This window comes from Seriola dumerili, unplaced genomic scaffold (assembly GCF_002260705.1).
Source record: "Seriola dumerili isolate Sdu_G_001 unplaced genomic scaffold, Sdu_1.0 BDQW01001821.1, whole genome shotgun sequence".
Lineage (NCBI taxonomy): Eukaryota > Metazoa > Chordata > Actinopteri > Carangiformes > Carangidae > Seriola > Seriola dumerili.
Genome location: NW_019176076.1, coordinates 616,462 through 631,170, shown reverse-complemented (window position 1 = coordinate 631,170; position 14,709 = coordinate 616,462). Strand labels below are relative to the sequence as shown.

Here is a 14,709-nt window from a genome sequence, read left to right as displayed (position 1 = left end):
CAGGCTGGGGTGCTGGGGGTGAGCACGTGTGTCTGAAATGAGGATGGATGGTGCATTCTCCCATGTTTTCTCTTATCCATGTCTTTTACAGCTATTAGACCTCCTCGACCTCCACACAGCAATTGAATTGGAGCGTCACCGCGTCCTCCAGCTGCGCCCCCCCTGGCATTACACCCTGATGGATGATTGCGTGTATCCGGGTGAAGACCGCTTGTTCACTTCTCCTTCTGGGTGACAAATACACCAGTAAGGCTATTAAACAAACCTCGGATGGCTGACCACGTTGGCAGTGATTTTACCTTGTCCCTGCCTACAAAGACCATATGCCCGTTAGGATATACAGCTTAGTCAAAATTTAAGTGTAATTATTTAAAAAATTAAAGTTAGAAAAATATAAAACTAAATTTGGACCTAAAAGTGAAAACAACCTGGTTTGTCAGCAACCTTTGAGACAGGGTTTTAGATGACTAAAAAACGCTCTTTTCTAAGTCACGTATGTGTATTATGTCAGACAGATAAGTCAACACACACAGCCTACACAACCACAGACCTCACACACACCCACGTGATGTATGTGGGCTGTGTAGCTCCCTCTGACATCAATTTGTGAATTATATGAACCCAAGCTGCTATACCTCTAGTAGCCAGGGCAAATCTTGACAAAAAGTAAATAGCCTCCAGCAGTAGTGACTGGATTTGATACCAGCTGTGTAAATGGAGTCTTTCACAATAATAAATCATTAACCTTTTAGTCAGCAATCATGCTGTCCCCTGAACGCTCTAAAAGCCAACTCTGGCCAAACAAGAAGCAAAATAGTCCAGCTAATATCAATGAAATGCCATTTTCGGTCTATAACTTTTTGTTATGCTGCGCAGCAGGAAAGTTGGAGCGCATCCTGCTCTCAGGCTAGATAACACTCGCACTTCCCACTACTGAATGAGAAGGTGGGAAATCAAGTGGTGAGAAGACAAAAAGGACACACAGCTCCTCTTTTTGAGAAACTACAGTGGACACAAGGCATTTTCCACCTGGCAAATCTCTTAATGGAACAAATGTGGACTCATCAGGAGAGGCCAAGCAGGGCATGGCTTTAAGCAGTGAGTAGTGAGCCTAAACTAATCAAATTTAACTCATGAAGATATTCGTGTAAGTGTTGGAAGCTGAATAAGCTGGCTTGTGGTGCCTTAGCTTCAGTTTGTGTTCGTGTGTTTGTCCAGGACTCCTGCTGCTCTGTATGGTAGCCTCTGAGGTGTGGGATGCTGAGACCAAACCCATAGACTTTGTGTGTAATAGAGCCACCAGGAGGGCTATGAATATTGTGGCAGAAATGGAGAGTGCACTGGTGAGGATATAACTGTTTCTTTGCGGTCGAGAGATAAACCTTCCCAACATTTCTCTGTCTCTCTTCCTCCTGCTGGGCTGATGTATCTATTCTTTCTGTTTGTCTGTTGTTACCTGTAGTCTCACATCAGTCTGTCTCTTTGTTATCCACCTATTTGTCTGGCTTCTGTCACCTCTTTTCCATGTCTCCTCCTTGGCAGAGTGACTGCAATGGTGTCATGACCCTCTCCACACCAGTTCAGCTACCCTGCACAGAGCTTCATGTAGCATCTTGGAAAAACAAATCAGTATGTTGGCACATGTATGAGTCCAAAATCCTCTACTATAGCAATAGTGGGTTTATTACTTGCTTAGCAGTTTACCTTGTTTTTTTTATAGATTTTTTTGCCTTTCTTTTTCTGTATGTGTGTTACTGCAGAACCAGGAGAAGAGGGGAGACATAGCTGCATCCTTCAGGCTTCTTATTGAAGGTGTGAAGGCTGTGAGGGCCCTGAGTCATCCAGGATGTGTTGCTTCACTACTGCAGAAATTGGAGAACAACATCAACAACTACCTGCTCATTCTCACACACCTTCAGCTGAGTGTAAGAAGCTGTCATGGTTACAAACTGCATTTGGTGGTTATGGGTCAAAAAAGCATACATGTCAAGGTAGCTGTAAATTTGGTTGCAAAGTTTCTGGATGTCTTGAAAACATGTTCGTTTAAACGAGCATATTTTATTGTCAAGAAGATTCTAATTTACTGCTGTTAACAGCACTCCAGTGTCTATGAAACGTCTATGAAACTTTCACTTTTGATTTTTACTTACACACCAAAATGCCTTTTGTCCTGCAAATGACCAAATCAAAGCTAAGTGGGCTAAAAATTCATTGACATGTTGATGAAAATTCACACCTAATGACAGAAAACGTGTTGCTGGGCTTCTCTCCAACTGATTTAGTATTTGATTTAGAAGCATTATCAATTTCCTATGGTGTGGAAATATCCTGGTTTCTCATAAATCTTTGGCTTTCTGGAATTCCGTGCCCTGGGAGTGATGATCTTATGTCGTGTGACCCCCAAGCCTTCCTTCCTCAGGACAAGAAGAAGATAGCAGTACATACTTTCCCAGTGAGACAGTTGTTCTCGAAAGTCACACAAACGCAAGATGGATGTCCTGTGATCTGTGTTTTACATAATATCCTAAAATTTGGGAAGTTAATTTGTGTTCTGAGTTTTTATAAATGTTACCATCAGTAAATAGTGAAATGTTTGAATTGTTATGTCACCTTACCTTTTGGTTTGATGTCCAGCCACCTTTTCTCATTTTTGTTCATATTCTTTCTGTTAATTTCAAAACCATTTTCATTGTTGTGTTTTCTTTTTGGACCAGCAGGGGCCAGTGGTGAGCCCATCACTGTCTTGTGTTCCTCGAAGTTCCCAGAGTCTGAGCACACTCCTGTTGAGATACAAACAGCTGATCTCAGGCAAACTGGAGCAGTTCATGATTAACCTGGAAGACAGCTGCACTTACCAGTGACTCAAAAACAACTTTAGTGAACCCATTATTCTTCACAAATGGGGATTCAATTCAGCTCCACTGGAGCCCCAAGTCAATGAAGTCCGCCAGTGCAAAACAGCAGGACTAATCCGGATTTTCTCCTCACCTTCAAAATTCTCATGTGTAAAAAGTCTTCTTTTGTATATTGTGATATGTATATACAGTCATTAAGAGGAACTACATCTGGATAAGTAAGGAAAATAAAAGACATCAATATGTATGCAATAATGAGTATCTTGGAAAAAAGAAGCAGTTCTTTGTATCATTCATTAAGCTAAGGATACTTTGAATTTGGTTGTAGGTGTGTACAACCAAAACGACTTCTTTAATGTAGCTTACAGGCAGCTTTTCCATGTCTCCACTGTATGCAGAACTATCAAAATCCAAATGACAGTTTCATGTTGAGGTTGTTCTCCACCTTGATCACATGGCTAGAACCAAAAGGTCAGCTTGGTTGTCTGAATTCATGTTTTCAGGCCAGATTTGTTTTGCTCCTTGTCAGTGGTAGAAATGTCTCCCAAAGTGGCTATTATGCTAATAGTGCTAGACAGTTACTGCGCATCAAAAAAATCATATATAAGCTATAAAAGACACTGAAGAACAATGAAGACTGGAAAATATTGCTATACCTTTCTGGTATAAATTCAGTGAGCAGGTTTTGCTTATTCTTATTGCACTTTTAGCTCTTATGTCTGTTTACATTTTTATTTTAAAAATTATGATTTGCTATGATTTGTGCATGTTCCTTTGTATTCCTTTTTTATTTTGGGAAATCCACCTTGGGTTTCTTTGTGAATGTCTTTATGTAAATGCTCAGATGTTGCATCTAAGGACATTTTTGCAACAGTTATATCAATACAAATACTGTTTATGATGATAGAAAACCCTCCCAATATAATATGCAATAAACTGTCTGTTATATTACACCATTGTCTAATTAGTCATGTATTTATTTTAGTTTGTTAGCTGCCTAGTTAGGTAGATAGTGATTTTGTTTTTAGGTATGCTAGTTATTTGCTTGTACTATTAACAGATATAGCTTTAAACAAATTAGTCGGCGGATATTAATCAAGGCGAAGCTGTGAGTGATTGGATGAGCCAATTTCAGGAAGCAACGTAATTTTTTCAGCTCATTAGCAAACCGTCATTACCTGCAGAAGGTGAACTGGGCCCGGTGCAAGGAAGCAGTCGAAGTGAATGGCGGCTGCTCGGCTATCTTACGCCACGGTGAGCTAACGCTAGTTTGAATGTTAGCAGATATCGCCATAGCTACAGCACTCTAGACGTCAGGTATTAGTTGAGCACATGCGTTTGAAAGATTTTTACGGTTGACGCTAGTGAGACGCACTTACCGTTAAATTACCTTTAACTTAACCGCCATGTCAGAAAAGGCTCCTCTTCTTCATTATCGACTCACCACGAGCACTGGTCCGGAGCCGAAAGATGTTCCCAAACACAGCAGTGCTAAGGCGGGCAGAGACGGCCGACGGACCAAGGAAAAAACCGCCCCAAAACTCGGAGTGGTGTTTGGAGTGGTCATACCAACTTTACTGTCCATGTTCAGCGTCGTTGTGTTTCTGCGAATTGGTGAGTAGGTTACAACGACTGTAAAAGCACTAAAACAATTACAACTAGAGGAATAAATAAATAAATCTCAATGCCTACTGTGACCGTGGTTAGTGGTAAGGTCTATGTCTATAAGTTGACAGAAGCCGCGCCGAGATGCTAGCTAGCTAAACAATCCATTTGGGGACTAAGTTGAGCCATTGAATTTAAGGCTACAGCCATTTTTTTTTTTTTGGATCAATCAATTAATCGTTTTGTCTGTAAAAATATCAAAAAGGAAAAAAATGCCCATTATAATTTTCCATAAGCTAAACCTAAGTTTTTAAACGTCACGTTTTGTCCAGCCAACAGTCAAAAACCCAAAGAGGTTCATTTTTACTATTAAGTATGGCAACAAAAAGCATTAAATTCTTACATTTCAGAAGCAAATGTTTGTCATTTTTGCTTTCAAAAATTACTAAACTGGTTAGTGTTGTTGCTGATTAATATAGGTTGATGGACTGTTTGGTTAAGCAACTAATAGTTGCAACTCTCACTGAATCCACTTGGGTCTTGGTAAAATACAAATGCCATCAAAAATAATTTCACTTAAAAAATAGTATTTATTTAAACCCAGCATGGCATGCTTTCTCAAGGTCTATATTCATAATTTTTTCTCAAGGATGGAAATGTTGCTTAGAAAAAGTAAATATCTAACTAGTCATTGCTGCACAATTGTGAAAAGTTCCCATCCCAGTTTCTGAAGCAGAAGGTGACATAATCAGTTTGTGTATTTGGTCCAGTTAACTGTCCAAAATCAAAATTTTTAAATTTAAGAAGCTGGAAGAAAAAGTGTTCATAATGTAAACAATGGAAGAGAGCAGTAGAAAAAAGAATCGCCATGGTACTTTGCAAACTATAGTAATGTTGCAGGCCTGGGAAACATTAGGCCTCTATATAAATAAAAGATTCATCCTACTTTTGGCAGGATTTGTTGTGGGTCAAGCCGGGCTCTATCAATCTATTGCCATGTTCCTGGTGGCCTACTTCATTATCACAATGACTGTGCTTTCTGTGTGCGCCATTTCCACCAATGGGGCTTTAGACGCTGGAGGTGCGTACTGTATCCTTTACTGCTGCTTCCCTGCATTTAAATTCTCCACATGATTTGTTTTATCCACTAATGGCACAGTTATTTTATTAGGTGAGATATTGTGTACAGACATGCTTGGTTTACGTTTATGAATCTGGAGAAATTCCTTAACTTGGATACCAGACATGATCAGTCGAGCCCTGGGTCCAGAGTTTGGTGGCAGCATCGGGATCATGTTTTTCTTTGCCAATGTGTGCGGCAGTGCTCTCTACATTCTGGGTCTGGTTGAGGCTATCTTGTCTGCCTTTGGCATCCCAGAAGGTAAGGTCCATTGGGACATGGTGGGGCTTGCAGGCTTGTGAGTGTGTTGATATATTAACCCTGTTTTACTGTCCCTCCTCAGAGGGTGCTGCACATGTTGCAGGTCTCCATCAGGTGTTGCCTACAGGATACTGGTGGTCTTTGCTTTATGGCACCGTCCTACTCTTCCTATGTTTCATTGTCTGCTTGGTGAGATGCCATTATTTTTCATTTAGTTAAATATTTCAAAATTAACATGCATACATATTGTGTGCAAATCTTGGGCTTATACAAATGAAGGGAGTTTTGTGATTTATTTTTCTGAGAGCTATGCTTGTGTATTTTGCTAAATACACAAACATTTTGAATAAAAAGGCTGCAATGTTGGTTACATGACGCAATCACAAAAATGTTGGATAGATCTGACATCTTATTCACCAGTTTAAAGATTTAGATCAAACATAATGCAAATTTAGAGTTTTTTCCTGACTGCAATTTAAAGCAAAGGACGGGGGAGCATTAAAATAATATAAGTTGAAATTGATATATGTAATGTACAATTGGATCTTTTGGCCAAATGGTGGTCACCATGAACATTATAGTTTGTCCTCTAAGGACCATGGATATCCATGAGCAAATTTTATTGCCAAGACCACAAAGTGCCTTGTCTTGGACCAAATTGACAATCAAGGGAGAACCTTGACTTCAAAGTGGTGCAAAGGTAAAAGTCAGAGGTTCAACAAATCTTTATTAATCATCACTGGTCCATAAATGTCAAATTGAATTTTATTGCTGTCTGTATTTCATATCTTGCTCTGAACCAAGAAGTTTAATGGATGAACACACAGGTCATAGAAAAACTGATGTTGCCCTCCTTTTGCAAGGGGGACAAAATATCATATATGTAGACATGTAATCTGCCACTAATTCCTTAATTGACCATGTTTGTCATCACAGGTGGGAGCGCACATCTATGCCAAAGCCACCTTTATCATTTTCATCATAGTCACGACAGTCCTGGCTTCCATTTTCATCAGTTTCTTCATTGTGCTGCCTATTGTGGTGATTCTGCCAGATACCTCTGTTTTTAACAGCACCAGCCTAAGCACCGCCAATTATACTGGTTTCCGGCTCCACACCTTGGAGGACAACCTATTGCGTAAGTGTTGGCCATGTTGCTGTTATGTTGTCAAATGGATGTGAATTTTATAGGCTTTTAAATCTTTTTAAACAATGTTGGACCTGTAGAAAAAAACTTTGACCTGCTCAAGCAGACCGCATGAAAATGAATTGATCTAATGTGCTGCAGATCTTTGTTTGTACACATGAACCCTCAAATATAATGATCAAGCCTCCTGTTGCTCCTTCTAGCCAGTTACACAGTAGACTACACCACTGGTGCCATGATGAGTTTTGCCACAGTGTTTGCTGTCATGTTCAATGGCTGCACTGGAATCATGGCAGGCTCCAACATGTCAGGTAATATTATGTTAAAATAACTTCCAATAAATAAATTGTGGAAGGACAGGTAAATGGTCATTTTTTTTCTTGCTGTGTGCAAGCTCAAGACAGAACAGAACCCATAGCTTTTGTTGGTTCAAGTTTTTCGATTTTAAGACACAGTATATGGTATATTTATCTCAGGGAGGCTTAACTTTAACAGAACTTCAATAAGGTGTCAACAGATTTGGTTGTTTTTTGTTTTTTTTTTCGTTTTTTTTAAGAGGGAACTTTATGTGTTTTGCAGGTGACCTGAAAAATCCCAGTTATTCCATCCCAAGAGGAACGCTTGCAGCTGTGCTTATAACTTTCATCACGTACAATATGCTTAGTCTGATGGCTGCGTGGTCCTGTGACCGGTTAGACACACAAATCCAGACACAGTTAGACACACTTAAATAAAACTAGCACACATAAAATGAAATGTAACACACAATGTTCTGTAGGTGCCATAGCGTCTGATTACGAAAGTCATTGTGAAAATGTGATCCCCAAATAATGTGGTCACTTATTTAATGGATGATTAAACAAAAGAAGTTACTACTTTCAAGCACTTTTTCCTTTTACATATTTTGATGTCTTTTTCAGAGGTAGAATATCGTAGTTGTAGTTAGATTTTATTTTGTTTGCACACATGTTAATTGATTTTAAAGTGAAGTTGCATTATTAACACAGTTAATGTGCTGAATCAATTATTTTGTACATTGTTGACTCATTTCATATTTGGAATTTAATCCATCATTCTTAGTTGCCTACTCCAAAGAGACTACAGTTTCCTGGGAGACATCAATATTTGGCCGCCCCTGGTCACAGTCGGGATTTACTCCTCCACTATGTCTGCTGCTATGAGTAACCTGATAGGAGCCTCCAGGATCTTATATGCTCTGTCTAAAGACAACCTGTTTGGTGAGATTCTAGATCATGTGTCCTGCTGCAGAATATTTGTAATTTTCATTACCTGTTGTCCCTAATATTAAGAGCTGTGTGCTATGGAGCAGCAAATACATTTTTGTTAATTGGCTGCGGGGTGTTAGCTGATGTGGTCTCTGACCATTTCTGTAGTGCGAGGCATTTAATTACTAACCTTGCTTGTTTAGGTTATGATTGGGGCTAAATAGTTGATCCAGAGTATATGAAAGCATATCCAATTCCAGCTGGTCTTCTACAAAGCTGAGTCAACATTTTAATAATCGGCCATCTGTTGAAAGAGGCCTCCATCTCAAATGTGAGAAAGTGACTTGTTATTAATTATATCATGTTTCATTTTCCTAGTGGAGGCATGTTAAATTGGAAAGCATCGATTGACAACAGATGGCTTACAGTGATGACTTTCTCAGAAGAAAAAAAATTCTCTCATTGTGTATTTGGCTTAAGGACAAGTGCAGGATGACTCAGTTGTTTATCTGATTTAGGACCATTAGCAATAACAGACAGAGAGTGACTTTGCTTTTGTTAATGTTATAAATCTCTACAGGTGGTGTCCTGGCTCTGGCGAGGAAAACATCTCGAAGTGGGAACCCCTGGGCCTCGGTGCTTGTCTCCTGGTTGCTTGTACAGGTAGGATAATTTCTACTTTATACAAGGAGTTGTAACAATTTTCCTGTGTGCTTAAAGTTTAGAGTGACTCTGCTTGAGCTCTGCTTAACAGTCACTTTCCTTACCCTCAACCCCTTCCTGTTCATATTGCTCTTTCACATGTTAGATTAGTGACGTAGTTCAAAAGGTTGTCTTGACTGTTTAGCCACCCTGAACAGTAAATGGCAGAAAGACAAAATTAAATTGGTGTTAAACAACAGATGAATATGAAAAGCTATTGACTTACTCCCTAAATGTTTGTCTTTACTTGTACTGTCCCTTTTGCTTTCTGATTTTGATTTGTAAAAGAAATAGGAGGAATGCATTTCAGTAGTGGTGAAGATGAAGTGGACAAAATCTGAATATTCTTGCTCAAATTGTATAATACGCAGTTGCTGGAGTTGCAAAACCATTTACATTTTACTGTATATTGCCTGACTGCTTTTTGGAGCTGGAATGGAGGCAGATAAATTAGCAGCTGACCATCTAAATAGATGTCAGATCTGAATTGTCTGTTCCTTCCCCCTACCACTCAGCAGAGTAAAAAAAAATTTTGCATCATCATTCTTGGTTTCGGATTGGCTGAACATTTCTCAAATGAGGAGCATTAAAAGCTTGAAAGGTTTGCCAGGGAGACAGAGCAGGGGACTGTCCTATTACACTAGTAAGTGAACTCTTCATTTCACTATCAGGGTATTTGGTGTCAGCATATTAGCTAGATAACAAGGTTTGCCACATTTTATGTTTCTTAAACTTTTCATCAAAATCATGGACATATAGTATAGGTGTAATTTTAAACCAGTTGGGCTGTTTATCATTGTGGTTCATATTAGGGTCAAGGGACATTCAGGGGTCTGACGCTTCTCGTGTAGTCTTGATATAAGAAGCCATATTGTTTGTTTACGTTGTTCTCAGTTACACTTATGTGTGTATCAAAGCCTGCTAACACTTGTTGTTAGGTTTATTACATATTTCAATTGTTGTCAGTGTTTAAAACATACAATGAGATCTAAGCAGCTAAATATAGAAAATATTGCTATAAATTTTTTGTTCTAAAATGATTTTGGCAAATCTTAGTAGCTTTTATTTAAGCAGTACTTTGAATTTAGTGTAAGCAAAATTAATGTTCTTTATTCCTGCCACTAGGTGGTGCTGTTCGCTGGTAAATTGAACACCATAGCTGGTATTGTAACCATTTTCTTCTTGTTGGTCTATGCTGCTGTGAACTTGGCCTGTTTGGCTCTAGAATGGGCTTCTGCACCAAACTTCAGGTAAAGTGTAGGTGTAAATTGTAGTGTTCTGAAGTCCTGTTCTGAATTTACAAAAACAAAGTCATTTTCATTCCATATTCTGTTATTTTCTTCATTTTTTTTTTAAATGTAGGCCCTCATTCCGTTGTTTTACCTGGCATACCTGCACATTGGGCATCCTTGGCTGCTTGATCATGATGTTCCTGATCAGTGCCATTTATGCCTTTGCCAGCATAGCCTTCATGTTGCTGCTCTTGATGCTTATCCACTACCTCGGTCCCATCAGCAACTGGGGGTACATCAGCCAGGCTCTCATATTCCACCAGGTGCACAGTCACAAACAAACCATCTTTATTTATATAAAGTAATATTATGAGTTTACATTAATTACTACATCATCACGTCTTTATTTCATCACACCTTTCATTCGCTCAGGTACGCAAGTACTTGTTGATGTTGGATGTGCGTAAAGACCACGTGAAGTTCTGGAGGCCACAGGTGCTACTGATGGTGGCAAACCCTCGCAGCTGTACAGGTCTCATGACTTTCATCAATGACCTGAAGAAGAGTGGCCTCTATGTACTGGGACATGTGAAGCTGGGTTTACTAGGTAAGACTTTTGTAGGTAGGAGGCACAGATAAATCATATAATTGGTGCCAAACCCAAAATTGACATTTTTAGTATACAACTCTATATAGGCTTTAAAGCTCTTGAAGGCTTTAAAGTAACAACAACAGCGATGACTAACAACAAATACCCTTACGGGAATGAAATGGTTCTCTTCTCTCTTTGCAGATGGGTTGCCCTCTGATCCTTTGCAGAGCCGTTATGACTCCTGGCTGTCTCTAGTAGATCATCTGAACATCAAGGCATTTGTCAACCTTACCCTGGCTGACTCTGTCCGACACGGAGTTCAGAACCTGCTTTTCATTACAGGATTTGGTAGGCAAGTTTACCTTACTACTGCATAGTGATGCTAGTTATCCATCATGAACTTTGATTATACTTACAAACCTTACAGTTCTTATCCAAAATGCACATTTGATACATTTAATCGCATCTAGGTGGAATGAGACCAAACACCATTGTCTTGGGTTTCTATGATGACTGCACCCCTCAAGACCACCTCCAAGGTAAAATTCTTGTGTCTACAGGCCATGGCTTGGATGCAGTCTGTCCAACCAAAGAGCCTGGAGAGCAGCGACCCCCTTTTTTCTCCATTGTGCGGGGTGCTGAAGAACTCAAAGACCTTCAGAAAGAGGAATATGTGTCAGTGATCGCTGACGCTGTAAAAATGGGGAAGAATGTGACACTGGCTCGTTACTTCAACCAGTTTAACCGAGAGGAGGTCTTGGGATCAGGAAGAAAGATTGGAGGCTACCAAAGCATGACAGGGCCATTCGTTGATGTGTGGCCTCTGAATCTGCTTCGACCAGACAGCTGTGGCTATGTCGACATCTGCTCACTGTTCCTCCTGCAGCTGGCTTGCGTGCTTCAAGAGACCCGTGCCTGGAAACAGGCAAGACTCCGCCTCTTCCTATGTGTGGAGGCTGGTTGCAGTTTGCAGGAAGAGGAAGAGACGAAGCTCAGGGTTATGCTGAAGGAGCTGAGAATATCAGCCCAGGTGCAGATGGTTGCTTGGGACCAGGTGGTAGCACTGCATTGGCAGAGACAAGGAGGAAAGGAGAGAGGGAATCTGGTGGAGTCTGCACAGAATGAGGAGAGGATGGAGAGAGAAGAGAAAACTGAGAAAGAAAATGGTATCCAAACGTTCCCCAATAATGCCGCTCAGCTTACAGATGAATATATCTGCGCCGTCAACAGTCTGATTCACCGACATGGAGCCCCTAAACCTGCTGTGCGTTTCCTGTACTTGCCACGCCCACCAGCAGACACAAATCGTTACTCTGCCTACCTGCACCAGGTGGACCTGTTGAGTCGAGATCTTGGCCCGACATTGCTCATTCATGGAGTCACTCCTGTGGTCACTACCGATCTCTAGAATTTTACTATCAACTGTTAATCCATCAACAATGCTGATCCTGTATTGTTCATCAGTGGAAATGCCTATTGCTACCAATTTATTCACCTGATATTTAAACTGTCAATCACAGTATCAGATCTTGGACTGAGATCTGAAAGTCATACCCAAATGTAGCATTTATACAGCTAATGTTTCCCTTATATTGATAAAACACAATAAAATGAATTTGATGGCCTCAAGTTTACCTCTGATATTGAAAGTGATTGCTTTAGGCTGTTAAATGATCACTTGGAGATGGAGCTGTAGTGTATAATGTGCATATTTTGTGGGGTGAAAGGAGGAAAGGATCTTGCAGTTTCCTCCATTGGTTAAAGGTGGTAAAGGAAAGTATAAGTATTAGTCCCATGCTCTTGCTCAACTTTTCTTGTATTTGTTAAAGTACTGTTTACACATGGAGACTGAGCTTCACCATTGTATTGTTCATGTTTATAGAAAAATAAATCAAATGAATTGTTCTATTACCTCTGTATTTCTTTACTTCAATTTTATTTATAATTGAGCAGAGCCTTGTGGCTTGTAAATAACTCTTCATCAGTTCATGTATTTTACAAAGCAATCTCTGAATCCATCTACCCATGTTCATCTATTTAGACCACGTCTGAGGCATACCTGAAACTTGCCCGTTGAACACCTGCAGAGGGCAATATAGTACCATGGCTGTAGTTAGTGTTGGTGTATTAAGTCTGCCGTTACTAGACTGTTGGTATAGTGATAGTGGTAATGTCAGTTAATAAATATGAATCTGAACTTTTGACACATGTAAGCTAATGCGATGTCACAGGTGTTTGTGTTGTAAATTACACAAAATGATCTAAAACAATCTTTTCTCTATCTAAATACATGTATGTGCAAATGTGAGGCTGCTTCCTGTTACCTCCCCAAAGGAGCAGAAGTTATGTGATTATTTATAACCAGAATATCTGCATTTCAGTGGCTGTAGGAATAAAATCTGGTCTGCACATCACATTGGCACTTACAAGAAGAAACCTGCAGACATATTTAAGCTCATATTTCATACAGAAAACATGGCACTCACACAGGGCTTGCACAGGAACTTTGTGGTTGGTAATGGCCGGACTATACCTATTGACAGAGAGCCAATGCTATCTGTGGCATATGTCACGTTTGTTTAGAGAAAATTCCATGAGTTTCTACAGAGGACACCCACCTACACATCACTGACGAATTGCATGTGGGAGGGAGTGTGTTCACAGATGGAGGCAGATTGGGCTCAGAGTACTATTAAAGGATACTACATTCATAGATGCTGAGGAAACATAGGCATCCAAGATATAATGGACTAAATATTCTCTATTTCTCTACACATTTTAAATATAAAATTTTATTTGGATATCACAAAGATCAATAGTGCACCTGTAGATATACCCAAATTTTCAGAGCAGTTTTTGGTGTGAGTGAGTCAGTCAGATCTTTCTCTTCTGCCTAAGCCAACAAGTGGAAAGACGGAAGGACTGAATCACTTCCGACTGGTGGTTGGTGGGGAGAGGGAGATTTGCTGATGCAGGAAAGGCGTAATCAGGTGTGAATATTGAAAATACTCAATTCCTCTGCTAGGCTTGTGTTTAATGAAAGAGGCATCAGTGTGACATAATCAGTGCATCAGTTCCCCCTTAGAAAAATCTGGCAATGATTTTGTATAAAATCAATTGGACAAAAAATCAAATATAAATAGTTAGTTTTGATCCAAACAGACTCTTAGTTATCAATGTTTAGATACCAGAAATGGAAAAAGACTTTTTATACCCGAGCCAATCTGAGGTAGTTGAGTAAGAAGTGTTTTCCATATGCTAAAGAGATGAATTTCTCCTGTGCCAGTTTTGAAGGGGAATGGGGAAACTGCTGGCTGTCTGTTCATCTCGTTTTATCAATAAACAGCTGTAGAGGACTGATCAAAAGCATTTCATTTTGATAAGAATTTACCTTACCCACTTCATTTGAAAGTGCATTGAAATAGCACACATGTATTATCATCATCACCATCATCAGTAACACAGTTCGAGGTGTGACGTGCTTGCAGCCTGCTGACTAATTTCTTAAGTTTCGGTCTACCACATTTAGAGTGGGATTTTCACAGATTCTGGACGTGCAGATAATTCTGATCTGCACATTATCATCAAAAATCTGATCACTGATCAATGGCAGGAATTGAGCCATAAAAGGACTATGGACATTCTCTCGTCTGGGGTCATACAGGAAATGTAATTTTTTGGGAGATGATCAGAATGCCAAATTGAGATGAGTAGAATTCCTATGAAACTAATGTGACAAAAGACAAGTATCACAAAAAAAAAAACTCAGCATCAGTGAACATTGAAGATCAAACTGTTTAGTTCCTTGTAACATCACTTTGTGTCTCTTTACTGCTTTCTTTTTTCTGTGGCAGATGACATTAATTTATCCACAGAATTTCTCTACTTAACTCTTCAAACTAATAACCATTATATTTCTAAAATCCCTCTTGAATTATATATATAATATATATATATATAATATATAGT

General features: G+C 39.5%; 2 protein-coding genes across 3 annotated transcripts; both read left to right on the top strand.

Annotated features, from left to right (window-relative positions):
* The first annotated feature begins 811 nt into the window (after positions 1-811).
* On the top strand, positions 812-3,795 carry thpo (thrombopoietin). 2 transcript variants are annotated; one of them, XM_022768746.1, is made up of 5 exons: positions 812-1,098; positions 1,219-1,343; positions 1,543-1,629; positions 1,761-1,925; positions 2,715-3,795. In XM_022768746.1, exons 1-5 carry the CDS (start codon positions 1,086-1,088, stop codon positions 2,859-2,861), a joined length of 537 nt encoding a protein of 178 aa, XP_022624467.1. In that variant the 5' UTR covers positions 812-1,085; the 3' UTR covers positions 2,862-3,795. The 2 variants fall into 2 exon arrangements, with proteins under 2 accessions (XP_022624467.1, XP_022624468.1); XM_022768747.1 differs by having other exon boundaries at positions 816-1,098; positions 2,718-3,795.
* Positions 3,796-4,261: 466 nt separating this feature from the next.
* LOC111239005 (solute carrier family 12 member 9-like) lies at positions 4,262-12,148 on the top strand. The gene is made up of 14 exons (XM_022768763.1): positions 4,262-4,469; positions 5,416-5,550; positions 5,704-5,841; positions 5,924-6,030; positions 6,778-6,983; positions 7,196-7,299; positions 7,568-7,679; positions 8,069-8,226; positions 8,795-8,877; positions 10,042-10,166; positions 10,279-10,471; positions 10,581-10,755; positions 10,942-11,088; positions 11,211-12,148. Exons 1-14 carry the CDS (start codon positions 4,262-4,264, stop codon positions 12,146-12,148), a joined length of 2,829 nt encoding a protein of 942 aa, XP_022624484.1.
* The last annotated feature ends 2,561 nt before the right edge of the window (positions 12,149-14,709 follow it).